Below are 26,910 nucleotides of genomic sequence, written 5' to 3' on the forward strand. Positions count from 1 at the left end.
CAGAGAGAAAGGTCTTCCTTTGCCATTGTTCACCCTACAATGGCCACCACGGCCGGCGCACTGCACTGATCTGAAAGCAGGAGCCAGGTACTTATTCTGGTCTCCCATGGGGTGCAGGACCCAAGTACTTGGGCCATCCTCCACTGCACTCCCTGGCCACAGCAGAGAGCTGGCCTGGAAGAGGGGCAACTGGGTCAGAATCCAGCGCCCTGACCGGGACTAGAACCTGGTGTGCCGGTGCCGCAAGGTAGAGGATTAGCCTAGTGAGCCGTGGCGCCTGCCTGTATGAAGCTTTAAAAGGCCCTGACACAGACTCACTTAAAGGATATCAATGGCTAACAAGAGGGCATCGCACAAAATATCAGATACTATTGTTAGACTGATATAAAGCAACTCTTTTTTTTTTTTGACAGGCAGAGTGGACAGTGAGAGAGAGAGACAGAGAGAAAGGTCTTCCTTTGCTGTTGGTTCACCCTCCAATGGCCGCCGTGGCTGGTGCACCGCGCTGATCCAATGGCAGGAGCCAGGTACTTCTCCTGGTCTCCCATGGGGTGCAGGGCCCAGGCACTTGGGCCATCCTCCACTGCACTCTCTGGCCACAGCAGAGAGCTGGCCTGGAAGAGGGGCAACTGGGACAGAATCCGGCGCCCCGACCAGGACTAGAACCCGGTGTTCCAGTGCTGCAAGGCAAAGGATTAGCCTAGTGAGCCGTGGCGCCGGCCCACCACAGTGGCTTTCAATGAGGTAAGCCTGGACTTTAATAGAAATCAGCTCATTAAAAGCCCTGGCAGCTCTGCCAGCCAAGAGTTGGATCACTGGAAATGGACCTGCCCTGGAGTTGAAGGATACCCAGGTGAGAGTCATGGATCTTATTGGCTCTAAGCTGAAAAGTCTTTCACTCAGCCCAGCTTCCAAGGTGACCACTGCTGCTGAAGGGGTGGCCAAGCAGGGTCTGCAACATTACAGGCAGAACTGTAAATTTCCTGTTGGAGATGCCATCTGCCTTTACCTGGCCAACTCTCCTCCCAGGCCAGCTGGTAATGGAAGTCAACAGGGTGCCTTCCCCAAGGAGGTTCACACCTCTCTTAAAATGTACCCCATGTAAAGAGATAGATGAGTCTGGGCCTCATAACTGACAGGACCATAAAGCCCAGCAGATTATCAAGCCCCTTCTGTCAGGTTCTATTTGCCTCTCAATCAGAGAACTTATTTGTGGCTTAGACAGCAGCTTCCTTAGGTCCTCCACTAGTAACTCTTCTAGACCCTGTCTAGCCCACTTGGGGCCTCATTCCTTTGTAATCACAGCCTCTACTCTAACATCAGTGGCTCTACTCCCAACCTGTGTGTACTGATGGTCCTCTCTCCCACTCAATGTTGTATGATTGTTCAGGATTTTCTCCATAGACAAATCCCTCTACTGATTACCTGTGTGGTCCTTGGGAAAGAGCAGATGAATGTTATACCCACAGGAGCCAGAGATTGGACGTTGACTACCTTCAATTCTGCTTAGCTGTGCAGCATTACTTCCCTTCTGAATAAAAAAATAATAAATAAAAAAAGAGAGAGATTTACCATGCCTAACCTGGGAGTGTCACCTTTGGCATACCCTTAACCCTGAGGAACCAAACAGGCTCTCTGGCCACACCCATCTCAAGCCTCTAAGGCTCCATCAAAAGCAGACAGTCCACTTAATACAGTCATAGTATAACAAGAAAAAAACACCACAGCAAGGGAAGAAGCATCCAAAGAGTATCCACAATGCCAAGCAACAAATGCAGAAACCGAGGAAACAAGATCAAGGAAGACATTATGGCACCCCCAAAATGAACAAGACACCCCAATTCAAGATTATGAAGATGATGAGATAGAAGAAATGAAAGATAGAGATTTCAAAAAATTTATGATAAGAACATTTAGAAGTTTTCAAAAGCAAATCCTTGAACTACAGAAATCCTTACTGGACAGGATTGAAAATCTCTCTCGTGAAAATGAAATTTTAAGGAAGAATCAAAATGAAACACAGAAACTAGTAGAACAGGAAAGTGTAATAGTGAAGAGAAATCAAAATGAAATGAAGAGCTCAATAGATCAAATGACAAACACATTAGAAAGCCTTAAAAACAGAATGGGTGAAGCAGAAGAGAGAATATCGGACTTAGAAGATAGAGCACAGGAAAACATACAGTCAAACCAAAGAAAAGAAGAGGAAATTAGAAATCTAAAAAATATTGTTGGGAATCTACAGGATACTATTGAAAAAACCAACATTCGAGTTCTAGGAGTTCCTGAAGGCATGGAGAGAGAGAAAGGATTAGAAGGCCTTTTTAGTGAGATACTAGCAGAGAACTTTCCAGGTTTGGAGAAGGACAGAGACATCCTAGTACAGGAAGCTCATAGAACCCCCAATAAACATGACCAAAAGAGATCCTCACCACGACACGTGGTAATTAAACTCACCACAGTGAAGCATAAAGAAAAGATCCTAAAATGTGCAAGAGAGAAACGTCAGATTACTCTCAAAGGATCTCCAATTAGACTCACAGACTTGTATGCCAGCAAACAGGGAAATCTATCAGAAATGGAGAGATTCCTGGACACATACAATCTACCTAAATTGAACCAGGAAGACAGAAAACCTAAATGTTCAGGATCACTAGCACTCAGGGAAATGCAAATCAGAACCACAATGAGGTTCCACCTCACCCCGGTTAGAATGGCTCACATTCAGAAATCTACCAACAACAGATGCTGGCGAGGATGTGGGGAAAAAGGGACACTAACCCACTGTTGGTGGGAATGCAAACTGGTCAAGCCACTATGGAAGTCAGTCTGGAGATTCCTCAGAAACCTGAATATAACCTTACCATACAACCCAGCCATCCCACTCCTTGGAATTTACCCAAAGGAAATTAAATTGGCAAACAAACAAGCTGTCTGCACATTAATGTTTAGTGCAGCTCAATTCACAATAGCTAAGACCTGGAACCAACCTAAATGCCCATCAACAGTAGACTGGATAAAGAAATTATGGGACATGTACTCTATAGAATACTATACAGCAGTCAAAAACAATGAAACCCAGTCATTTGCAACAAGATGGAGAAACCTTGAAAACATCATGCTGAGTGAAATAGGCCAGTCCCAAAGGGACAAATATCATATGTTCTCCCTGATCGGTGACAACTGACTGAGCACCAAAGAGGAAACCTGTTGAAGTGAAATGGACACTGTGAGAAATGGTGACTTGATCAGCTCTTGTCCTGACTGTTGATGTACAATGTAATACTTTATCCATTTTAGTATTTTTTCTTTTTTTGTTCTATTACTATTGGTTGAATTCTGTAATTAACACACAATTCTTCTTAAGTGCTGAAACTTAACTGAAAAGTGATCCCTGTTAAACATAAGAGTGGGAATAAGAGAGGGAAGAGATGTGCAATTCGGGACATGCTCAAGCTGACTTACCTCAAACGGTAGAGTTAGAAACATACCAGGGGATTCCAATTCAATCCCATCAAGGTGGCATGTACCAATGCCATCTCACTAGTCCCGGTGATCAATTTCAGTTCACAATTGATCACACTGATAGGTCTAAGAGTCAAAGGGATCACACAAACAAGACTAGTGTCTGCTAATACTAACTGATATAATCAAAAAGGGAGAGAACCATCCAATGTGGGAAGCAGGATACACAGCAGACTCATAGAATGGCAGATGTCCTAACAGCACTCTGGCCTCAGAATCAGCCCTTAAGGCATTCAGATCTGGCTGAAGAGCCCATGAGAGTATTTCAGGCATGGAAAGCCAAGACACTCTGGAAAAAAAAAAAAAAAACACCTAAATGAAAGATCTCTGTGAGTGAGATCCCAGTGGAAAGAATGGGCCATCAAAGAAGGAGGTACCTTTCTCTGAAGGGAGGAGAGAACTTCCACTTTGACTATGACCCTGTCCGAACAAGATCGAAGTCGGCAAACTCAAAAGGCTTCCATAGCCTTGGCGACTCATGACTAGAGCCTAGGGTGATTACTGATGCCATAAACAGGAGTGTCAATTTGTTAAGTCAACAACAGGAGTCACTGTGAACTTACTCCTCATGTAGGATCTCTGTCCTTGGTGTGCTGTACATTGAGATTTAATGCTATAACTAATACTCAAACAGTATTTTTCACTTTATGTTTCTGTGTGGGAGCAAACTGTTGAAATCTTTTTTTTTTTAATTTTGTTTTTTTGACAGGCAGAGTGGACAGTGAGAGAGAGAGATAGAGAGAAAGGTCTTCCTTTGCCGTTGGTTCACCCTCCAATGGCCGCCGCGGCCGGCGCGCTGCGGCCGGCGCACCGCGCTGATTCGATGGCAGGAGCCAGGAGCCAGGTGCTTTTCCTGGTCTCCCATGGGGTGCAGGGCCCAAGCACCTGGGCCATCCTCCACTGCACTCCCTGGCCACAGCAGAGAGCTGGCCTGGAAGAGGGGCAACCGGGACAGAATCCGGCGCCCCGACCGGGACTAGAACCCGGTGTGCCGGTGCCGCTAGACGGAGGATTAGCCTAGTGAGCCGCGGCGCTGGCCTGAAATCTTTACTTAATGTATGCTAAACTGATCTTCTGTATATAAAGAGAATCGAAAATGAATCTTGATGTGAATGGAAGGGGAGAGGGAGTGGGAAAGGGGAGGGTTGTGGGTGGGAGGGATGTTATGGGGGGGAAGCCATTGTAATCCATACGCTGTACTTTGGAAATTTATATTGATTAAATAAAAGCTACCAAAAAAACCAGACTAACTTAAAAAATTGAATAGAATTATGTTCTAGCAATTATTAATGCATTTGCTTTGACCCTGAGAATGCAATGTATTAATACATTTCTTTATAAAATATAAAATGAAATAAAGTTAACTTTCAAATATTCAATGTGAAGTTTCATATCAAATGACTGGAACTTCATAAACTATACAACTAATAGCAGACTAGTCTCCTGTCAATATAAAATATTTACTATAAAACTATATTTTGAAAAGAAAAAAATCATAAAGTTGAACATGTCATTTTATTGTTCAAGTAATAGAATTTCAGTTATTTTTCCAGAACTGATGAACATAACACCTTTCCGTGTCTAATTTTCATTTAGTCAAAGGTCAGTTAAAATTAGGATATTGGTATATTGAGGATGGTTGATTAGTTGACATTGGCGGGGAGGCAGCAGTTCTACTAGCTATCATTGGCATAGTGAACCATGGATTGCTTGCTGTTAACGTGCTAGAAAAAGGACCCACAATTGTTGCTAAAGAAGGATGTCTAGGTGCAAAAACAGGACGGTTTGCCATCAGTCCAAAATAATTATTCTGTACAGGAGACAATATTTGAAATTGGGAAATAGAAGTTGTAGTTGTCACAACATTCAGGATATGGCCATGTGCTTGAGAGTAGGTGCTATATGAATGCCTATGAGAAGTGGTCATTTGATTTAAAAGAGCATGTTGATTTGTTACAAATTGTACTGATGGTGCAATTAAAGTTGATGATGGAGTCAAAATATTACTTGTCACTGGATCATTTGAATTAGCAATTCTGTGGCTAGTAGGAGGCACATTTAAATTTGTAGAAGTTGAAAGTAACCTTTCTTCATTAGTTTCTGTAGATGAGCTAGGATTTTGAGTATGCACATACTCGCCTGCACTGTGGTATGTCTTGTCAAGATTGTGAACTAAAGAAGCAGATGGTGGAGATGTGTGTTTAATCCCAACTCTGCGCTTCATTCTTACTAGAAGTTGGGGACATCCTCGCTTAAAATTTGGATTCTGATAGAACAGTAACTGAAACCAAAGGAGAAAGCATTTAGTGATACTTCAAACCAAGAGTCACAAATTAATATATATGAATATATGCAATCTATGAATAAATGAATAGATAAAATTATTAAATCTAAAATATCAGGTTCAACATAATTACAACAAATAAAACTTGATTATTCCTAAATGTAAAAGTTAGCAAACATTTAAATATGATAACCGTTCCACTAAACTGACCTTAACTTCTTTGTGTGGAGCTCATTGATAAGATTCAAAATAACTAGTAACATTGCTTATATTTTTGAATTTCAAACTTTCTTCTCATAAAAATTTAATGTTGATCCAGCTAATTTTAAACTTTGTGTCTTACTCCATAAATAAATATATTAAGTGAGGTACAAACTAAACTTAGTTGTGATGCCTACATTAGTTGTAAGTGAATATGTTGAATACCTTGCTAAAAACAGGTATGTTGTTTTCTTCTTCCAGAAAGTCAGTCAGGGATGCAGAGCTTTGGAAATCTTGTCGTATTTTTCTAAATCCATAAAGGTTAAGCTGTCGAACTAAACTTTTCATGCTGTCTGTTTCAAATATCTTAAAAGGGGTCTTTCTTTCCAACACTTCTTTCTTAAAGTATTCTTCATTTATCACAATAGAAGTCCCATTTTCGTCCCACCAAATTGACTTAAATTGATCACTTTCAACTATCTTCCAAAGTTTTACAGGAAAGGTCAGAGAAACAAAATCATTCCCTTCTGGGGTGTCAGACATACAAAGTGTATAGCGTGGTCTTTTTATCAAGGGTCCTTCAGATAAAGCTTGAAAGGCATTTTCTTCAACTACAGACCTTAAATCCAAGTCATTATCAATTGTGGGATACCAGCCTGGAGCTTCAGTGGTGTTTTCTGAATCAGTTGTTCCACTCTGAGGAGAGACACCTTGAACTTCTGAGGGAACCTGGGCCATCTCAAATAAATTTTTCTTTGGCTTCTGCCTGGTTTTGAGAACTGAGGCCTCAAATGTTGCTTTAGTAGACTTACACAAGACTAGCTGATGTCAGCCATCACCATGGTCCTGAGTTACTGTGACATCATAAGAGGACTTGTCTCTTAGCAATGCAAATATGACTTTCTGCCTAATGTTGGTTTTCCTCCCTGCAAAACAAGTTAAAATAAAACATTCACAGATAATTTACACAATACACATGTTGCAAAGTCTTGTCGCAGCAAATATTTTGGTTAAATAAAATGGATAAAATGCCTAAATTAGAAGTTTTCCCTTCTTTCTAGCTACATTCTTTACTAAACTTTCATAAGTTGAATGATTCCTGCATGCCAGGAATAAATTTGACTTGGTCCTGATGCACATTCTTGCTGATACATTGTTGGATTTAATTATATCGTACTTTGTTGAGGACTTTTGCATCTATATTCATCAGACATTGCTCTATAATTATCTTTCCTTATTGTATCTTTTTCTGGTTTTAGAATTAGGTGATGCTGGCCTCATAAAAGGAGTCTGGGATAATATCCATGTTTTCAAAAGCTTGAGAACAATTGGAATCAATTTTTCTTTGGATCATGTTCAGCATTGAAGTCATCCAGTCCTCAGTTTCTCAATGTCGTGGAGGGTCTTTATTAATAATTCAACTGCTGGGTACCAAAAAGTATGCTGTGCCCAGATCATTAGATCCCTGCAGAGACCCCCAGAGTGTCGATCACACCGAACTGCAAAAGCAAGGTTTATTCAGGAGTACAAGCCGCGACAGGGACCCCATCCAACCAACCAGCACAGCAGAGGAAGGAGTGAGGCCCCGATCTTTCTTAGGGAGAGTTTTTAAAGGGAAAAAGGGCTACATCAGCAGGAAAACGGAGTTACATACAACATGGAAGCTTTGGATACAGGGAGTCACAGGGGGGCTTACAGCACAGAAGCTTTGGATGCAGGGAGTTACTTTGTTCAGCAATCTCTACTGTACTGAAGCCAGAATCCACTTCCTTGACTTCACCGGGAACCTGTCAGTCTGCTGCCAGGACCTCACTCCCTGAGGCTGCCCTGTGTGGCCCTGATGGTACCTAGACCTGACAGCCTGTGCCCAGAACCCAACTTCCTGTGGCTGTGCTGAGTAGCATTGACTGTACATGTCAATCTGTAACAGGAACCCCACATCCTTAGGTCCGCAGACTGCTCCTGATGGGACTGGAAACCTGTCTGTCTGTGGCCATCACACCAACTTTTTGCTCCCCTGCCTGCCCATGAGTGGATCAGGAACCTGTGAGTCTGAGGCCAGAACCCCACACTCTTAGCCTCCCTGCCAGGCCATAAGGACCAGGAACATGTAAGTCTGCAGTCAGAACCATATCTCCTTTGTTCCCCTGCCTGGCCTTACTAGACCGGACCCTGTCAATCTTCAGTCATAACCCCATGTTCTTAGCTCCCTTGCCTGCCCCTGATGGACCCGCAACCTGTCAGTCTCCCGCCAGAACCCCACCTCCTTGGGTCCCCTTCCTGCCCCTGACTGGACCAGGAACCTGTCAGTCTGCGCCCAAACCCCAAGGCCTTAGCTCCCCTGCCGGCCCACAACTGGACCGGGAAACTGTCACTCTGCCGCCAGCACCCCACCCCCTTGGCGGTCCTGCCTGCCCCAGACTGGACGGGACCCTGTCAGTCTCCCGCCAGAACCCCACCTCCTTGGCTCCCCTGCCAGCTCCTGACTCGGACCAAAAGCTGCCCGTCGTCAACCAGAACCCCGCATCCCTAGCTCCCCTGCCTGCCCCTGCCTGGACCGGGAACCTGTCAGTCTCCCGCCAGACACCCACCCCCTTAGCTCCCCTGCCTGCCCCTGATTGGACCGGGATCCTGTCAGTCTCCCGCCTAAACCCCCAGCCCCTCGGCGCTCCTTCTGCCCCTGACTGGACGGGGAACCTGTCAGTCTCCCGCCAGAACCCCACCTCCTTGGCTCCCCTGCCAGCTCCTGACTCGGACCAAAAGCTGCCCGTCGTCAACCAGAACCCCGCATCCCTAGCTCCCCTGCCTGCCCCTGCCTGGACCGGGAACCTGTCAGTCTCCCGCCTAAACCCCACCCCCTTGGCGGTGCTGCCTGCCCCTGACTGGACCGGGATCCTGTCAGTCTCCCGCCAGCACCCCACCCCCTTGGCGCTCCTTCTGCCCCTGACTGCACGGGGAACCTGTCAGTCTTCCGCCTAAACCCCACCCCCTTGGCGGTGCTGCCTGCCCCTGATTGGACCGGGATCCTGTCACTCTCCCGCCTAAACCCCACCCCCTTGGCGCTCCTTCTGCCCCTGACTGGACCGGGAACCTGTCAGTCTCCCGCCTAAACCCCACCCCCTTGGCGGTGCTGCCTGCCCCTGACTGGACCGGGATCCTGTCAGTCTCCCGCCAGCACCCCACTCCCTTGGCGCTCCTTCTGCCCCTGACTGGACGGGGAATCTGTCAGTCTCCCGCCAGCACCCCACCCCCTCAGCGCTCCTGCTGCCCCTAACGCGACCCGGAAGCTGCCGGAGGGCGCCTCCTCCCGCCCTCTGCACTGCCGCTAATGACTTTTTCCAGTGCGCGCTCAGAACGCCACCTCCTTCCTCGCCGGTGGCTGCCTGGCCTCCCTGGACGAGTGAGGCGCAGGTCTAGGTTCAGAACCTCGCCCTCTGCCCGGCCCTGACTGGCTCTGCTGGATGAGGAGGAACAGTCCGGCCTGTCCCGCCCGTGCTGGGCGCGGGCAGGCAGCGTCGCAGAAGACAGGTTCTGGGCTCCTCCTGCGCGTTCCTCCTGCCAGACAAGGGCAGGCAGGGCCAAGCTACAGGGCGAGGTTCTGGCGGACGGACAGGCGGGTACACGCCCGCTCAGGGGCTGCCAGGGACGTGCGGGACCCAGACCCGAAGCTGCCCGGTCGGGTCCGAGCTGGACATGGGCGGGACGACTGCCGCGTGGTGCGCGCAGACGTCACTTCCCGCGTCCAGTCAGGAGCCGCGAGGGGCGTGGCTCGAGGCGGTTCCTTTCCACACCATTTCCGCCCCGAGCCGCAGAAACAGGGCGACACAACCACTCAGCATCTGATTGGCAACGGAGTCTGAGACCGCGTGAAGCCAATGGCTGCCCGACCTGTCACTCAGACGAGCCCAGCCGCAGAGCGCCCTGCCGCTGAGGCTTTGGGGAGTTGTAGTCTTCCCGGTCCACCCTGTCCAAGCAGAGGGTGGCTGGACAATGTGAAACCAGGGAATATGGCCCACAGATGATAAAAGAAAAATGATCATTTAGGTCAGGAAAATTAGGCCTCAGAGCTTTTTTTTTTTTTTTTGAAAGAAAAGAAAGCTTTCTCAGCTCTTACATATAGAATTTCCGCCCCGAGCAGACGCCTCCGAAACAGGAAGCACACACCCACCCCGCGTCTGAGCGGTTCGGAGTCTGAGACCGGGAAAGCCATTGGGTCGGCTACCTGTCACTCAGGCCAGTACAGCCCACACGTAGAGCGTCGCCGGCGCCGCTGAGGCTTCCGGGAGTTGTAGTCTCCCCGCCCCGCTCTGTGCAAGCCGAGCGTGGCTGGACAATGTGAAACCAGGGAATATGGCCCACAGATGATAAAAGAAAAATGATAACTTAGGTCAGGAAAATTAGATCATAGAGCTTTTATTTTCAAGAAAAGAGAGTAAACCCCACCCCCTCGGCGCTCCTTCTGCCCCTGAGTGGACGGGGAACCTGTCAGTCTCCCGCCTAAACCCCACCCCTTTAGCGCTCCCCTTCCTGCACCTGACTGGACGGGGAACTTGTCAGTCTCCCGCCTAAACCCCACCCTCTTGGCGCTATTTCTGCCCCTGTGGACGGGGAACCTGTCACTCTCCCGCCTAAACCCCACTCTCTTGGCGCTATTTCTGCCCCTGACTGGACGGGGATCCTGTCACTCTCCCGCCTAAACCCCACCCCCTTGGCGCTCCTTCTGCCCCTGACTGGACGGGGAACCTGTCAGTCTCCCGCCTAAACCCCACCCCTTTGGCGGTGCTGCCTGCCCCTGACTGGACGGGGAACCTGTCAGTCTCCCGCCTAAACCCCACCCCCTTGGAGGTGCTGCCTGCCCCTGACTGGACCGGGATCCTGTCAGTCTCCCGCCAGCACCCCACCCCCTTAGCGCTCCTTCTGCCCCTGACTGGACCGGGAATCTGTCAGTCTCCCGCCTAAACCCCACCCCCTTAGCGCTCCTGCTGCCCCTAACGCGACCCGGAAGCTGCCGGAGGGCGCCTCCTCCCGCCCTCTGCACTGCCGCTAATGACTTTTTCCAGTGCGCGCTCAGAACGCCACCTCCTTCCTCGCCGGTGGCTGCCTGGCCTCCCTGGACGAGTGAGGCGCAGGTCTAGGTTCAGAACCTCGCCCTCTGCCCGGCCCTGACTGGCTCTGCTGGATGAGGAGGAACAGTCCGGCCTGTCCCGCCCGTGCTGGGCGCGGGCAGGCAGCGTCGCAGAAGACAGGTTCTGGGCTCCTCCTGCGCGTTCCTCCTCCCAGACAAGGGCAGGCAGGGCCAAGCTACAGGGCGAGGTTCTGGCGGACGGACAGGCGGGTACGCGCCCGCTCAGGGGCTGCCAGGGACGTGCGGGACACAGACCCGAAGCTGCCCCGTCCGGTCCGAGCTGGACATGGGCGGGACGACTGCCGCGTGGTGCGCGCAGACGTCACTTCCCGCGTCCAGTCAGGAGCCGCGAGGGGCGTGGCTCGAGGCGGTTCCTTTCCACACCATTTCCGCCCCGAGCCGCAGAAACAGGGCGACACAACCACTCAGCATCTGATTGGCAACGGAGTCTGAGACCGCGTGAAGCCAATGGCTGCCCGACCTGTCACTCAGACGAGCCCAGCCGCAGAGCGCCCTGCCGCTGAGGCTTTGGGGAGTTGTAGTCTCCCCGGTCCACCCTGTCCAAGCAGAGGGTGGCTGGGCAATGTGAAACCAGGAAATATGGCCCACAGATGATAAAAGGAAAATGATAGCTCAGGTCAGGAAAATTAGGCCTCACAGCTTTTTTTCTAAGAAGAGAAAGAAGACAGCTGGGTTGAAACACGGTTCCTTTCCACACCATTTCCGCCCCGAGCAGACGCCTCCGAAACAGGAAGCACACACCCACCCCACGTCTGAGTGGTCCGGAGTCTGAGACCGGGGAAGCCATTGGGTCGGCTACCTGTCACTCAGGCCAGTACAGCCCACACGTAGAGCGTCGCCGCCGCCGCTGAGGCTTCGGGGAGGTGTAGTATCCCCGCCCGGCTCTGTGTAAGCCGGAGGGAATCCATAGACTCGGATGGAGCCTTAGGAACCCAGATAGAGCCTTAGGAATTCGGATGGAGTCTTAGGGACCCGGATGGAGGTCAGAGACTCGGATGGAGCCTTAGGTACCCGGAAGGAGCCAAGAGACCCGGATGCAGCCCAGAGACTCGGATGGAGCCCAGAGAACCCGATGGAATCCAGAGACCTGGAGGTGGCCCTGGGGACCCGGATGTGGCAATGGGGACTCGGATGTGGCCCGGAGACCCTGGTGGAGCCCAGAGACCTCGATGGAGCCTTAGGAACCTGGAGTGATCCTAGAGACTCGGAGGGAGCCTTATACACAAGATGGAGCCTTAAGAACCCGGATGGAGCCCAGAGCATCGGATGGAGTCCAGAGATTTGAATGGTGCCCAGAGACCCGGATGGAGCCCAGAGACCCGGATGGAGCCCAGTGACCCCGATGTGGCCCAGAGACCCGGATGGAGCCCAGTGACCCGGATGGAGCTCAGAGAGCCCGATGTGGCCCAGAGACCCGGATAGAGCCCAGAGACTCGGATGGGGCCCAGAGACCTGGATGGAGCCCAGAGACTCTAATGGAGCCCAGAGACCCAGATGGAGTGCAGTGACCCAGATGTGGCCCTGGAGACCCGGGTGGAGCACAGAGACCGGAATGGATCCTTAGCGACCCGGATTGAGCCCAGTTACCAGAATGGAGCCTTAGGGACCTGGATGGAGCCTTAGGGACCTGGATGGAGCCCAGAAACCCGGATGGAGTCTTAGGGTCCCGGATGGATCCTTAGGGACCCTAATGGAGCCCAGAGACCCGGATGGAGCCCAGAGACTCGGATGGAGCCTTAGGGACCCGAATGGAGCCTTAGGGACCCGGATGGAGCCCAGAGACTTGGATGGAGCCCAGAGACCCGGATGGTGCCTTAGGGACCCGGATAGAGCCTTACGGACCCGGTTGGAGCCTTAGGGACCCGGATGGAGCCTTAGGGATCGGGATGGAGCCCAGATACCCAGATGGTGCCTTAGGGACCCGGATAGAGCCTTACGGACCCGGTTGGAGCCTTAGGGACCTGGATGGAGCCTTAGGGATTGGGATGGAGCCCAGAGACCCAGATGGTGCCTTAGGGACCCGGATAGAGCCTTACGGACCCGGTTGGAGCCTTAGGGACCCGGATGGAGCCTTACGGATCGGGATGGAGCCCAGAGACCAGGATGAAGCCCAGAAACCCGGATGGAGCCCAGAGACTCGAATGGAGCCCATAGACTCAGATGGAGCCTTAGGGACCCGGATGGAGCCCAGAGACCCGAATGGAGCCTTTGGGACTGGATGGAACCTTAGGGACCCAGATGTGGCCCAGAGACCCAGATGGAGCCCAGAGACTCGGATGGAGCCCAGAGACCCAGATGTATCCCAGAGAACTGGATGTGGTCCTGAAGACCCAGATGTGGCCCTGGGGACCCGGAAGTGGCCCTGGAGAACCGGAAAGTGGCTATGGGGACTCGGATGTGGCCCTTGGGCCCCGGGTGGAGCTCTGGGACCCAGATATGGCCCTGGAGGGAGCCCTGGAGATCCGGATGTGGCCCTGGACGCTGGTGTGGTCCTGGAGACCCGGGTGTGGCCCTGGAGACCTGGGTGTGGCCCTGCGGACCCAGATGTGGCCCTGGGAAACCCAGGTGGAGCCCTGGGAGACCGATGTGGCCCTGGGGACCCAGATGTGGCCATGAAGACCTGGATGTGGCTCTGGGGACCCGGATGCAGCCCTGGACCCGGGTGGAGCCCTGGGACGCAGATGTGGCCCTGGAGGGAGCCCTGGAGACCCAGATGTGGTCATGGAGACCCGGAGGTTGCCCTAGACACCACGATGTGGCCCTGGGGGACCCGGATGTGGCCTGGAGGCCCGGATGGAGCCCTGGGGAACTGGATGTGGCCCTGGAGACCCGGATGTGGCCCTGCGGACCCGGATGGAGTCTTAGGGATCAGGATGGAGCCCAGAGACCCGGATGGAGCCCAGAGACCTGGATGGAGTCCAGAGATTTGGATGGAGCCCTGGGACCCAGTTTTAGCACTGGAGGGAGCCCTGGAGACCTGGATGTGGCTGTGGAGAGCCGGGTGGAGCCCTGGGGAGCCAGATGTGGCCCTGGAGATTCGGATGTGGCCCTGGGAAACCCGGATGCGGTCCTGGAGACCCAGATGTGGCCCTGGAGACCCAGGTGTAGCCCTGGGATTCAGATGTGGCCCTGGAGACCCGGATTTTTACATGGGGACCAGGATGTGGCCCTGGAAACCTGGATGGAGCCCTGGGGACCTGATATGACCGTGGAGACCCGGATGTGGCCCTGGAGATCCGGATGTGGCCCTGGAGACCCTGATGTGGCCCTAGAGACCCGGGTTTGCCCCTGAGACCCCTATGTGGCCCTAGAGACCTGGGTGTGCCCCTGAGACCCCTATGTGGCCCTGGAGACACGGGTGGGGCCCTGGAGGGAGCCCTGGAGACCCAGTTGTGGCCCTAGAGACCCGGATGTGGCACTGGAGACCCGGATGTGGTCCTGGAGATCCGGATGGTGCCCTAGGGACATGGATGTGACTCTGGGGACCGAATGTGGCCCTTGGAGACCTGGATGTGGCCCTGGAGACCTGGATGTGCCCCTGGAGATCTGGATGTGGCCCGGAGACCCGGGTTGAGCCCAGAGACCCGGATGTGGCCCAGAGACCTGAATGGAGCCCAGGGACCTAAATGGAGCCCAGACCCAGATGGAGCCCAAAGACCCGGATGGAGCCCAGAGACTCGGATGGAGCCCAGAAACCCGGATGGAGCCCAGAGACCCAGATGTGGCCCTGAGGAACCGGATATGGCCCTAAGACCCCGATGTGTCCCTGGAGACTCAGATCTGGCCATGGAGACCTGGATGTGGCCCTGGACACCCAGATGGAGCCCTGGGGACTCGGATGCTGCCCTGGGGACCCTGATGTGGCCCTAGAGACACGGATGTGGCCCTGGGGGACCCGGATGTGGCCCTGGGGACCCGGATGTGGCCCTGGAGACACGGATGTGGCCCTAGAGATGGGGATGTAGCCCTGGAGACCCAGAAGGAGCCCTGGGTACCCGGATGTGTCCCTAGAGACCCGGGTGGAGCCCTGGGGACTCGGGTGTGGCCAGGGGACCCGGATGTGGCCCTGGGGACCTGATGGGGCACTGGAGACCCCGATGTGGCCCTGGAGACCCAGGTGGGGCCCTGGGGACGCGGATGTGGCCCTGGGGACCCGGTTGGAGCCGTGGGAGACCTGGATGTGGCCCTGGGGACCCAGATGTGGCCCTGGAGACACAAATGTGCCCCTGGAGAACCGGTTGGAGCCCTGGGACACAGAAGTGGCCCTGGATGGCGCCCTGAAGACCCGGATGTGGCCCTGGAGACCAGGACGTGGCCCTGAAGCACCAGATATGGCCCTAAGACATTGATGTGTCCCTGGAGACTTGGATATTGCCATGGAGACCTGGATGTGGCCCTGGACACCCAGATGGAGCCCTGGGGATCCGGATGCAGCCCTGGGGAACCGGATGTGGCCCTAGAGACGGGGATGTGGCCCTGGAGACCCGGAAGGAGCCCTGGGGACCTGGATGTGGCCATGGAGACCCGGATGTGGCCCTGAGGACCCGATGGGGCACTGGAGACCCGGGTGTGGCCCTGGAGACTCAGGTGTGGCCCTGGGGACGCGGATGTGGACCTGGGGATCCGGATGTGTCCCTAGAAACCCGGGTGGAGCCCTAGGAGACCCGGATGTGGCCCTGGGGTCCCGGATGTGGCCCTGTAGGGATCCCTAAAGACCCAGATGTGGCCCTGGAGACCCGGATGTGGCCCTGGAGACCCGGGTGGAGCCCTGGGATCGAGATGTGGCCCTGGAAACCTGGATGGAGCCCTGGGGATCCGGATGTGACACTAGACATCCGGATGTGGCCCTGGGGACCCGGATGTGGCCCTGGAGACCCGAGTGTGCCCCTGAGACCCCGATGTGGCCCTGGAGACCCGGGTGGGGCCCTGGAGGGAGCCTTGGTGACTCGGATGTGGCCCTAGAGACCCAGATGTGTTCCTGGAGACCCAGATGGAGCCCTAGAGACCTGGATGTGGCCCTGGAGATCCGGGTGTGGCCCTGGAGACATGGGTGAGGCCCTGGAGACCCCGATGTGGCCCTGGAGACCCCGATGTGGCCCTGGTTACATGGGTGGGGACCTGGAGGGAACCCTAGAGAACCGGCTGTGGTCCTGGAGACCCGGATGGTACCCTGGAGACCCGGATGCGGCCCTGGAGATCCGGATGTGACCCTGGGATCCCTGATGTGGCTCTAGACAATCAGATATTGCCCTGGGGCCGGAAGTGGCCCTGGAGACCCGGGTGTGGCCCTGGAGAGCCGGATGGTGCCCTAGGGACATGGATGTGACTCTGGGGACCGAATGTGGCCCTTGAAATCCGGTTGTGGCCCTGGAGACCCGGATGTGGCCCTGGGATACCACAATGTGGCCCTGGGGACCTGGATGTGGCCCTGGATACCCCAATGTGGCCCTGGAGACCGGGGTGGGGCCCTGCATGGAGCTCTGGAGACCCATATGTGTCCCTAGAAACCCGGATGTGGACCTAGAGACCCAGATGTGGCCCTGGAGACCAGGACGTGGCTCTGCAGACCCGGATGTGGCCCATGAGACCCAGATGTCACCCTGGAGATCCGGATGTGGCCCTGGAGACCTGGATGTAGCCCTGGAGATCCGGATGTGGCGCTAGACACCCTGATGTGACCCTGGGAGACCTGGATGTGGCTCTGGACACTGGGATGTGGCCCTGGGTACCCGGATATGGCCCTGGGGACCCGGATGTGTCCCTGGAGACCTGGATGTGACCCTGAGGACCCAATGGGGCACTGGAGACCAGAGTGTGGACCTGGAGACCCTGGTGTGGCCCTGGAAACCTGGGTGGGGCCCTGGGGATGCGGATGTGGCCCTGGGGACCCAGGTGGAGCCCTGGAAGACCTAGATGTGGCCCTGGGGGACCTGGATGTGGGCCTGGGGGACCCAGGTGGAGCCCTGGGAGACCCAGATGTGGCCCTGGGGACCCGGGATGTGGCCCTGGGGACCCGGATGTGGCCCTGGAGACCTGGATGTGGCCCTGGAGACCTGGATGTGGCCCTGGAGACCCGATGGGGCACTGGAGACCCAGGTGTGGACCTGGGGAACCGAGTGGAGCCCTGGGAGACCTGGATGTGGCCCTGGGGACCCGGATGTGTCCGTGGAGAACCGGGTGGAGCCTTGGGGCACAGAAGTGGCCCTGGCGGGAGCCCTGAAGACCTGGATGTGGCCCTGGAGACCCGGATGTGGCCCTGGAGACCCCAATGTAGCCCTTGAGATCCGGATGTGGCCCAGGAGACCCGGATGTGGCCCTGGAGACCTGGGTGGAGCCCTGGGACCAAGATGTGGCCCTTGAGTGAGCCCTGGAGACCCGGATGTGGCCCTGGGGGATCGAGATGTGTCCCTGGAGAGCCGGTTGCGGCCCTGGAGACCCGGATGTGGCCCTAGGGACCTGGATGTGGCCCTGGGACCCGGGTGTGGACCTGGGAACCCGGATGTGGCCCTGGGAGAACCGGATGTGGCCCTGGAGACCTTATGTGGACCTGGATGGAGCCCTGGGAGACCCGGATGTGGACTTGGGAACCCGGATGTGGACCTGGGGGACCCGGATGGAGCCCTGGGAGACCCGGATGTAGCGATGGAGACCCGGATGTGGCTCTGGAGACCCGGGTGTGGACCTGGAGGCACGGAAGTGGCCCTAGGGACCTGGATGTGGCCCTAGAGACCCGGGTGTGGCCCTAGAGAGCCCCATGTGACTCTGGGGACCCGGATGTGGCCCTGGGATCCCGTATTGGGCCCTGGAGACCCAGAGTGACCCTGGAGACCCGGATGGTGCCCTGGAGACCCGGATGTGGCCATGGAGAGAACCCTAGAGACCTGGATGTGGCCCTGAGCATCCGGATGTGGCCCTGGAGACCCGGATGTGGCCCTGGAACCCGGGTGAAGCCCAGAGACTCGGATGGAGTCCAGAGACTTGGATGGAGCCCAGAGACCCGGATGGAGCCCAGAGACTTGGATGGAGCCCAGAGATCCGGATGGAGCCTAGAGACTTGGATGGAGCCCAGAGAGTGAGATAGAGCCTTAGGGGCTCAAATGGAGCCCAGAGACCCGGATGGAGCCTTAGGAATCCGGATGGAACCCAGAGACTTGGATGGAGCCCAGAGAGTGAGATAGAGCATTAGGGGCTCGGATGGAGCCCAGAGACCGGATGGAGTCTTAGGAACCCGGATGGAGCCCAGAGATATGGACGGAGCCCAGAGACTCTGATGGAACCCAGAGACTTGGATAAAGCCTTAGAGACCTGGATGGAGCCCTGGAGACCCGGATATGGCCCTAGGGACCTGGATGTGGCCCTGGGACCCGGGTGTGGACGTGGGGACCTGAATGTGGCCCTGGGAGAACCAGATGTGGCCCTGGGGACCTGATGTGGACCTGGATGGAGCCCTGGGAGACCCCAATGTGGACTTGGGAACCCGGATATGGACCTGGGGGACCCGGATGGAGCCCTGGGAGACCCAGATGTGGCCCTAGAGACCCGGGTGTGGCCCTGCAGATCGGGGTGGAGCCCAGAGACTGGGATGGAGCCCAGAGACTCGGATGGAGCCCAGAGACTGGATGCAGCCTTAGGGACACGGTTGGAGCCCCGAAACCCGGATGGAGCCCAGAGACCCGGATGTGGTCCAGAGACCTGGATGGAGCCCAGAGACTCGGATGGAGCCTTAAGGACTCGGAAGGAACCTTAAGGACCCGGATGTAGCCTTAGTGACCCTGAAGGAGCACAGAGACCCGGATGGAGCCTTAGGGACCAGGATGTTTCCTTAGGGATCCAGATGGAGCCCAGAGATACAGATGGAGACCAGAGACCCCGATGGAGCCCAGAGACCTGTATGGAGCCCAGAGACTTGGATGGAGCCAGGAGTCCCGGATGGAGCCCAGAGATCCGGATGGAGCCCTAGGGACCCAGATGGAGCCCAGAGAGCTGCATGGAGCACTTAGACCCGGATGTGGCCCTGGGGACCAGGATGTGTCCCTGGGGACCTGGATGTGTCACTGCTGACATGAGTGGAGCCCTGGGGAGCCGGATATTGCCCTGGAGACCCGGATGTGGCCATGGGGACCCGGATGTGGCCCTGGGATCCTGGTGGAGTGTGACTGGCTGCCAGTGGAGTCGGGGAGAACCCCCCCAGTGTCACTCAGGGCTGATTGACAGCCACCAGATGACAGAGCCCACCCCCTTGTCAGTGAACGGTGACTGACAGTGCAGGAAGACCCGGAGGTAGCCCCTGGGTTCCTCCACCAGCTCACTCTGTCTTTTGACGTAACAATAAAAATCGTTTAAAATAAACGACTGGGACTGTGCCTGGGATGAGTTTATTCCATGAACAGGAAGCAGAGAAAGCCGGGGACAGCCGATTCTAGAATGTTCCGGAGCTTTCTAGAAATTCTGGAACAATCCAGACCATCTTGGATCAATCCAGAACGTTCTAGAATGTTCCGGAGCATGCTAGCGCATTCGCAGGTGGGAGGAGATGGTGAGGCGATCAGGGGCGGTTCTGGATTGGTCTAGAACGTTCTGGCACCTTCTCCAAGGGAGGCGTCCTCAGGGTGGACAGGTGTCTGTTGGAGAGGGAGGAAAGCCGAGTCAGCGCCGAGTCAGCGCCGAGTCAGCCCGGAAGCCGCCGAAGCCTCACCTGTGTCGGCCACACGCCGGATGTACTTCCGCGGGATCCCATTCTGCTCCGTGAGCCTCGCGTAGTCCTCCGGCGGGTCGTCGTTTATGATTCTCAATTCGACTGTGGCAAGAGTGGGCGCCGACTGAGTACGCTCGCTTTAGTGTGAGCCTACTGCATACACTCGCTTTAGTGGCTGTATCCACTCACCCCATCTAGCGAGCGCCAACTGTATATGCTAGCGTTAGTGGGCACCGACTGTATATGCCCACCATGTCTAGTGGGCACTGACTGTATACACTCGCTTTATCCAGTGGGCACCGACTGTATATGCCTGGCCATGCAGCCCCCCTTTCCCCATATACAGTCGGGCTCAGACTCTCGGGTCGTGGAGCGTATCCCTAGCGGGCACCGGCAGTGTACATGTGTGTGTGAGGGGGGCTCACCCACAAGGAAGCTGAGGCGGCTGGTCTTGCCTTTGGACCCCATGTTATTGATGAAGACGATTTGCCTAACGGGATCCAATTCGTGGAACTGGAAGGAGGTCTGGCCCTCGACTGTAGGGAGAGAGGTGGGTGTTCTGGATGTGCCGGGGCATGCTGGGACATTCTAGCGCATTCTGGAACATTCTAGAACATTGAGGAACTGGAGCATTCTGGGACATTTGCAGCATCCTGGAACATTTCTGGGAACATTCTCGAACATTCTGGAACACACCGGACATTCCCTGGGGTCATCTGGAATTGTCTGGAACTTTCCGAAATGCTCTGTACTCACAGTCAGTGGTGTAGATGCCGTCTGCGTTCTTCTGGGCCACAACCCTGTGCGGGGTGCATACCTTGTTCTTCCTGAAGGAGAGACCGGGAACATGGCCGCTCGCTGTGGGCTCAACTGCTCCTGTCTGCTCTCCCTCTGGGCTCGCCTGGTCCACCATGGCCTGCTCTTTGACTCTGGGATCGGCTGGTCCTGTCTGCTCACTCTCAGCTCCATTACTCCCCTCTAGCCCACCTGCTCTCTGACTCTGGGCTCAACTGCTCCTGTCTGTCTACTCTTTCTCTCTCTGGGCTCGGCTGGTCCACCATGGCCTGCTCTTTGACTCTGGGATCGGCTGGTCCTGTCTGCTCACTCTCAGCTCCATTACTCCCCTCTAGCCCACATGCTCTCTGACTCTGGGCTCAACTACTCCTGTCTGCTCACTCTCCCTGGGCTCGGCTGGTCCCCCCTAGCTTGCTCTTTGACTCTGGGCTCAACTACTCCTGTCTGCTCTCTCTCTCTCTGGGCTCGGCTGGTCGCCCTGGCCTGCTCTCTCTCTCTCTCTCTCTCTCTCTCTCTCTCTCTCTCTGGGATCGATTGGGCTTGGCGGTGCCTGTCTTCCCCGCTCTCTGGGCTCGATTGCTCCCCCCTGGCTCTCTGTCTCTGGCCTCGGCTTGTCTCCCCTGGCCCCGCCCCTCACTTGACGTAGAAGAAGACGTTCAGGGCGTTGCATTCCTCGTTGCACTCCATCTCGCGGAACAGCATCGGGAGTGGCCCATCCTTCAGGATCATTTCCAGGTTGTCGGAGGCCATGGCGGAGGTGCGCCAGGGCCCGGAGAGCTGGGGAGGTGAAGAAATGACGCGAATTAATGATACGGCTGAAGAAACGACGCGAAGTAGTGATGCGAATTAGTGATGCGAAGTAATGATGTGAAGAAATGATATGAATTCATAATGAGAATTAATACTGGGAACTAATGATGCAAATTAATGATACCTGGGCGGGGTCGACGTCCGCACAGGCCACGCCCACCGTGAGGGCGAGGAGGAGAGCCTTCGTCACCGTCATCTTCATCACCATCGTCTTCGTCGTCGTCTGAGCCGGCGGGGACCCGGCGTCTATTTATTGCCAGGGCTGGGGGAGGAGTTGGCGGGGCCGAAGGTTGTGCAAACATCCTGATGGACACCAGGGACGTTCCGGAACGGTCAGTGCTCCCAGGGAATTCTGGGAGAGTCTGTCGTGCGTTCTTGGGCCTTGGAATTTTCCAGAACCCCTGGTGCGTGTTTCCAGGATTCCAGAATGTTCTAGAATGCCCAGGGAATGTCCTTGGAATCGCGAGGAATTCTGTGGAATGTTCCGGAACGTTCTAGAACACGTCCAGAGAGCCCGGTGCACGTCCTCGGGGCCTTAGAGTATTCTAGAGCGCCTGGTCTTGGAGTGTTCAGGAATACAGGCGGATGACGTAGAATTTTCTAGAATGTTCGTAGGAAGCCCTGGACCGCTTGGTGAGTGTCTTTGGGGTCTTGGAATGTTGTAGAATGTTCCAGTATGTTCCAGAGAACCCAGCGAGCGTCCTGGGGGGTCTGAGACCCTCTGCCGACGTGCTGGAAGTTTCCGCAGCCCCGGTGGGCGCGGGATGTCACGTCAATGTCCGCAGGGCCAGGCCGGCACCAGGACGCCCGTCACACCCAGCCGGGAAACTTCTACTCAGACCCGTATCCCAGAATCCCCCCAGACTCACTTGGTGATGTTCTGGTACATTCTAGAACACCTGGGAAAAATTCTCCAAAAAAATTCTCTTACCTCGTGAAAGGTATGGGCGGCTTCCACATGACAGCGGTAGCATGCAGGTGTCCATGAGAAAAGACCAGACTGTGTCCGAGGAGGAGAAGGAGGAGGAGGAGCTGGAGTCTGAGTCGGATGTGGAGGTGGAATGCGACCTGAGCAACATGGAGATCACCGAGGAGCTGCGCCGGTACTTCGCGACGACGGAGAAGCACCGAGAAGAGCGACGTGAGTGCGCGCCTCTGTCTCCTCATCCCTCCCTTCTGCCCCGACATTTGCACTCTTTCTTCCCCGATATGTAAAGCTGTTTTATAGCTCCTCGTTTGGGGCACAGGTAATATTCCAAATCTGGCCCTAAGGCTGGGAACGGTGATGTAACGTTTCCGTTGTGTTAGCTTCTAGACTTGTTTGAGTTCAAGGGACCTTCAAAAAAATTTATGGAAAAAGGATTGTGAAAAAACTACACATGGACTTCAATCTTTTTTTGCACCAAAATTCCATTTTCTATGAATTTTTTTTTCACAGGCAGAGTGGACAGTGAGAGAGAGAGACAGAGAGAAAGGTCTTCCTTTGCCGTTGGTTTACCTTCCAAGATGGCCGCCGTGGCGGGAGCTGTGCCAATCCGATGGCGGGAGCCAGGTGCTTCTCCTGGTCTCCCATAGGGTGCAGGGGCCAAGCACTTGGGCCATCCTCCACTGCTCTCCCTGGCCACAGCAGAGAGCTGGCCTGGAAGAGGGGCAACCGGGACAGAATCCGGCGCCACGACCGGGACTAGAACCCGGCGTGCCGGCGCCGCAAGGCAGAGGATTAGCCTAGTGAGCCGCGGCACCGGCCTCAATGAATTTTTAAAAGCATGTTTGGCTTCATCTACTTGAAAGGCAGAGCAACAGCAGAGTGGGGGGGAATCTGCTCTCTGCTGGTTACTGGTCCACCCCCCAAATGCACACAATATACAGGGCTGGGCCAGGCCAAAGCCGGAGTGCCCAGGGGACACCCACATTCTGTTTCAGGATGCCAGTTCTAGTCCCGCCTCCACGTCCATTCCAGCTTCTGCTAACACTCCTGGGAAGGCAGCAGGTGGTGGCCCAAGTCCTTGGGTCCCTGCCACCCACGTGGAAGACCCCAATGGAGTTCCACTCTCCTGGCTTCAGCCTAGCCCAGCCCTGGCTGTTGTGGACATAAGATTGATTGATTGATTTGAGAGGCAGAGTTACGGGGGGGGGGGTTCTGTCGCTCCCCCTCTTCGTGGAGGAACGACACAGGACCCTGCGCTGTTCTTTCATCTGCTCGGCCCTCCCCGGGTTTGCTGCTGGTTCTTCCCGGGTTGGCTACTGTCCCTTCCACCTCCGTGGAAGGGCAGTTCCCCCTGCCACATTCCCCACTTCCGCAGGGGGGTGGCACACCGCCGGCCGGCTCTCTGGGGGCTGCACAGGTGTTCCCCTTAGATGTTCCCCTTAGATGTTCCTCTTAGATGTTCCTGGTGCATGCCGTCTCTCTCCTCCTTTATAGTCCTCCTCCGCCAATCCTAACTCGTCTGCCCACACCCCGAGTACGCTGCTCTCCTCCAATCAGGAGCAAGTCCTACAGTTTATTGGCTGAACTGGAGGCAGCTGTGTAGAAGCTGTTTTCTTCTCTCCCAGCGCCATATTGTGGGAGAGCAGATGCATAGAATAAGTCTTAATTCCAGTAACAGTCTAGTCCGAGTTGCTCCCCACAGGTTCCATCCATCCACTGGTTCACTCCCCAGATGGTCACAACCACCAGAGCTGGACTGATCCAAAGCCAGGTGCCAGGAGCTTCTTCTGAGTCTCCCACGCGGGTGCAGGGTCCCAAGGACTTGGGCCATCTTCCACTGCTTTCCCAGGCCACAGCAGAGAGCTGGATCAGAAGTGGAGCAGCTGGGACTCGAACCCGCGCCCATACGGGATGCCGGCGCCACAGGCAGAGGCTTAACGTGCTAACACCACAGCCCCAGGCCTATGTCACAGCTTTTGAAAAAGAAAAATGTTGGGCTTATTCCTGCTGTCCTTATCTACAGGTAGGATGACATGTTTTTCCTGCCAGAGATTGGTACTTTTTTAGTGGAAACTATAAGTAAGCATGAAAGCAAACCACAGTCATCTTAAAGGCCATTTGGAATTTTCTGCTTATTTAAAATAAACCGGGATAATTGTCAATTTTAAAAAAAGTGGTGTGAATGAAATGAAAATAAAATCATGAAATGTGTCCTACAGCCAAAGAACAAAATGCAGGAGGTAAGTTACGGATATGGTTAACAACCAGCCCTCTTCTTCTGTTTTGCCTTTATCAGGTAGGATTCTAAAGATGTAGGTAATAGGCCGGCGCCGCAGCTCACAAGGCTAATCCTCCGCCTAGCGGCGCCGGCACACCGGGTTCTAGTCCCGGTCGGGGCGCCGGATTCTGTCCCGGTTGCCCCTCTTCCTGGCCAGCTCTCTGCTGTGGCCCGGGAGTGCAGTGGAGGATGGCCCAAGTGCCTGGGCCCTGCACCCCATGGGAGACCAGGAAAAGCACCTGGCTCCTGCCATCGCATCAGCGCGGTGCGCCGGCCGCAGCGGCCATTGGAGGGTGAACCAACGGCAAGGAAGACCTTTCTCTCTGTCTCTCTCTCTCACTGTCCACTCTGCCTGTCAAAAAATAAAATAAAAAAATAAATAAAATGAAGTAAAAGTAAGAAAAGAGAGAAGTGAGCTGGGTTCAAGACCATGTCCGCCCCGAGTCGCAGAAACAGGACGCACACACCAACCCAGCCTGTGATTGGCCCCCGGGTCTGAGACAGGGGGAAGCCATTGGCTGCCTGACGTGTCACCCTGGCGAGTCCAGCCCAGACGGAGGGCGAGGTCGGCGGCGAGGCTTCCGGGAGTTGTAGTCTCCCCGCTCCGCCCTGTCCAAGCCTACTGTGGCTGGACGGTGTGAAACCAGGACATATGGCCCACAGATGATAGAAGCAAAATGATAATTTAGGTCAGGAAAATTAGATCAAGGAGCGTTTTTTAAAAGAAAAGAGAGGAGAGATATGTGTGGAATCGCGGTTCAACACCACTTCCGCCCCGAGCCGCTGAAACAGGAAGCACACGCCCGCCCAGCTTCTGATTGGTCCCCGCGTCTGAGACGGGGGGAGCCATTGGCTGTGAACTCGTCATTCTGCGCCCAGAACCCCACCCCCTGAGGCTCCACTGCCTGCTCTCGACTGCACGGGGAACCTGTCAGTCTCCCGCCAGAAACCCACCCCCTTAGCTCCCCTGCCTGCCCCTGATGGGACGGGGAACCTCTCAGTCTGCAGCCAGAAACCCACTCCCTTAGGATCCACTGAATGCCCCTGACTGAATGAGGAACCTGTTAGCTAGCATCTAGAACCCCCACTCGCCAGCTCCCCACATGCCCCTGACGGTACTTGGAACTGTCAGGCTGCGGCAGGAAACCAGGGTCCTTAGTTGCCCTGCCTGTCCATACTGGGCCGTCCATACTGTCAGGCTGCAGCCAGAACCCCCACCCTCTTAGGCTCCACTTAGTGCCCCTGACAGGACCGGACACCTGTCAGTCAGCACATAGAACCCCACCTTGTTAGTTCCCCAGCATGCCCCTGAGAGGACTGTGAACTCGTCAGTCTGTGGCCAGAACCCCACATCCTCAGCTCCCCTGCCCGCCCCTGACTGGCACAGGAACCTGTCAGTCTGCCGCCAGAACTGCACCTGCTTAGCTCCCCTGCCTGCCCCTGATGAGAATGGGAACCTGTGAGTCTGCGGCCAGAAACCCACCTCTTGGTTCCCTGCCTGCCCCTGACTGGACAGGGAAACTGTCGGTCTGCGGCCCAAACCCCACACCATTAGCTCCCTCGCCTGCCCATGACAGGACCAGGAACCTGTCAGACTGTGACCAGAACCACACCTCCTTAGACCCCTGCCTGTCCCTGATGGGAAGGGAACCTCTCAGTCTGCAGCAGCCAGAAACCACTCCCTTAGGATCCACTGAGTGCCCCTGACTGGATCAGGAACTGTCGCAGAGTGACAGGTTCTGGGTCAGTCAGGGGCAGGCAGGAGAGCTAAGGACTTGGGGTTCCTGCCGCAGACTGACAGGTTCCCGGTCCTGTCAGGGGCAGGCAGGGGAGCCAAAGACGGCGTTTCTGGCCCTAGACTGGCAAGCTACCAGTCCCATCAGCGGCAGGCAGGGGAGCCAAGGAGGTGGGGTTCTGGCCCCAGACGGACAGGTTCCCAGTTCCATCAAGGGCCAGCAGGGGATCCAAGAGGTGGGGTTGTAGTCCTAGACTGTCAGGTTCTCAGGCCAGAAAGAGGCAGTCAGGGGAGCCAAGGAGGTGGGGTTCTGGCCGCAGAATGACAGGCTCTGGTCCAGTCAGGGGCAGGCAGGGTAGTGTAAGAGGATGGTGTTCCCGCCACAGACATACAAGTTCCCTGTCTAGTCAGGGACAAACCAGGGAGCTAAGCATGTGGGGTTCTGGCCGCACATGGACAGGTTCCCGGTCCATATGGCCAGGCAGGGAAGCTAAGGCGTTCTGGCTAAGGTTC

The 26,910-nt window shown here is 55.1% G+C and overlaps 1 protein-coding gene across 1 annotated transcript; it reads right to left on the reverse strand.

The window, feature by feature from the left end:
• Positions 1 to 1,126: 1,126 nt before the first annotated feature.
• Positions 1,127 to 6,748, reverse strand: LOC149119107 (heat shock transcription factor, Y-linked-like). The gene is made up of 3 exons (XM_089325266.1): positions 6,236 to 6,748; positions 5,303 to 5,806; positions 1,127 to 1,132 (listed from the first exon to the last, which is right to left on the reverse strand). The coding sequence occupies exons 1-3, from the start codon at positions 6,746 to 6,748 to the stop codon at positions 1,127 to 1,129; spliced, it is 1,023 nt and encodes a 340-aa protein (XP_089181392.1).
• Between the last annotated feature and the right edge of the window lie 20,162 nt (positions 6,749 to 26,910).

This window comes from Oryctolagus cuniculus, chromosome Y, assembly GCF_051225735.1.
Source record: "Oryctolagus cuniculus isolate XC-2025 breed Fujian yellow rabbit chromosome Y, ASM5122573v1, whole genome shotgun sequence".
Classification (NCBI taxonomy): Eukaryota; Metazoa; Chordata; class Mammalia; order Lagomorpha; family Leporidae; genus Oryctolagus; species Oryctolagus cuniculus.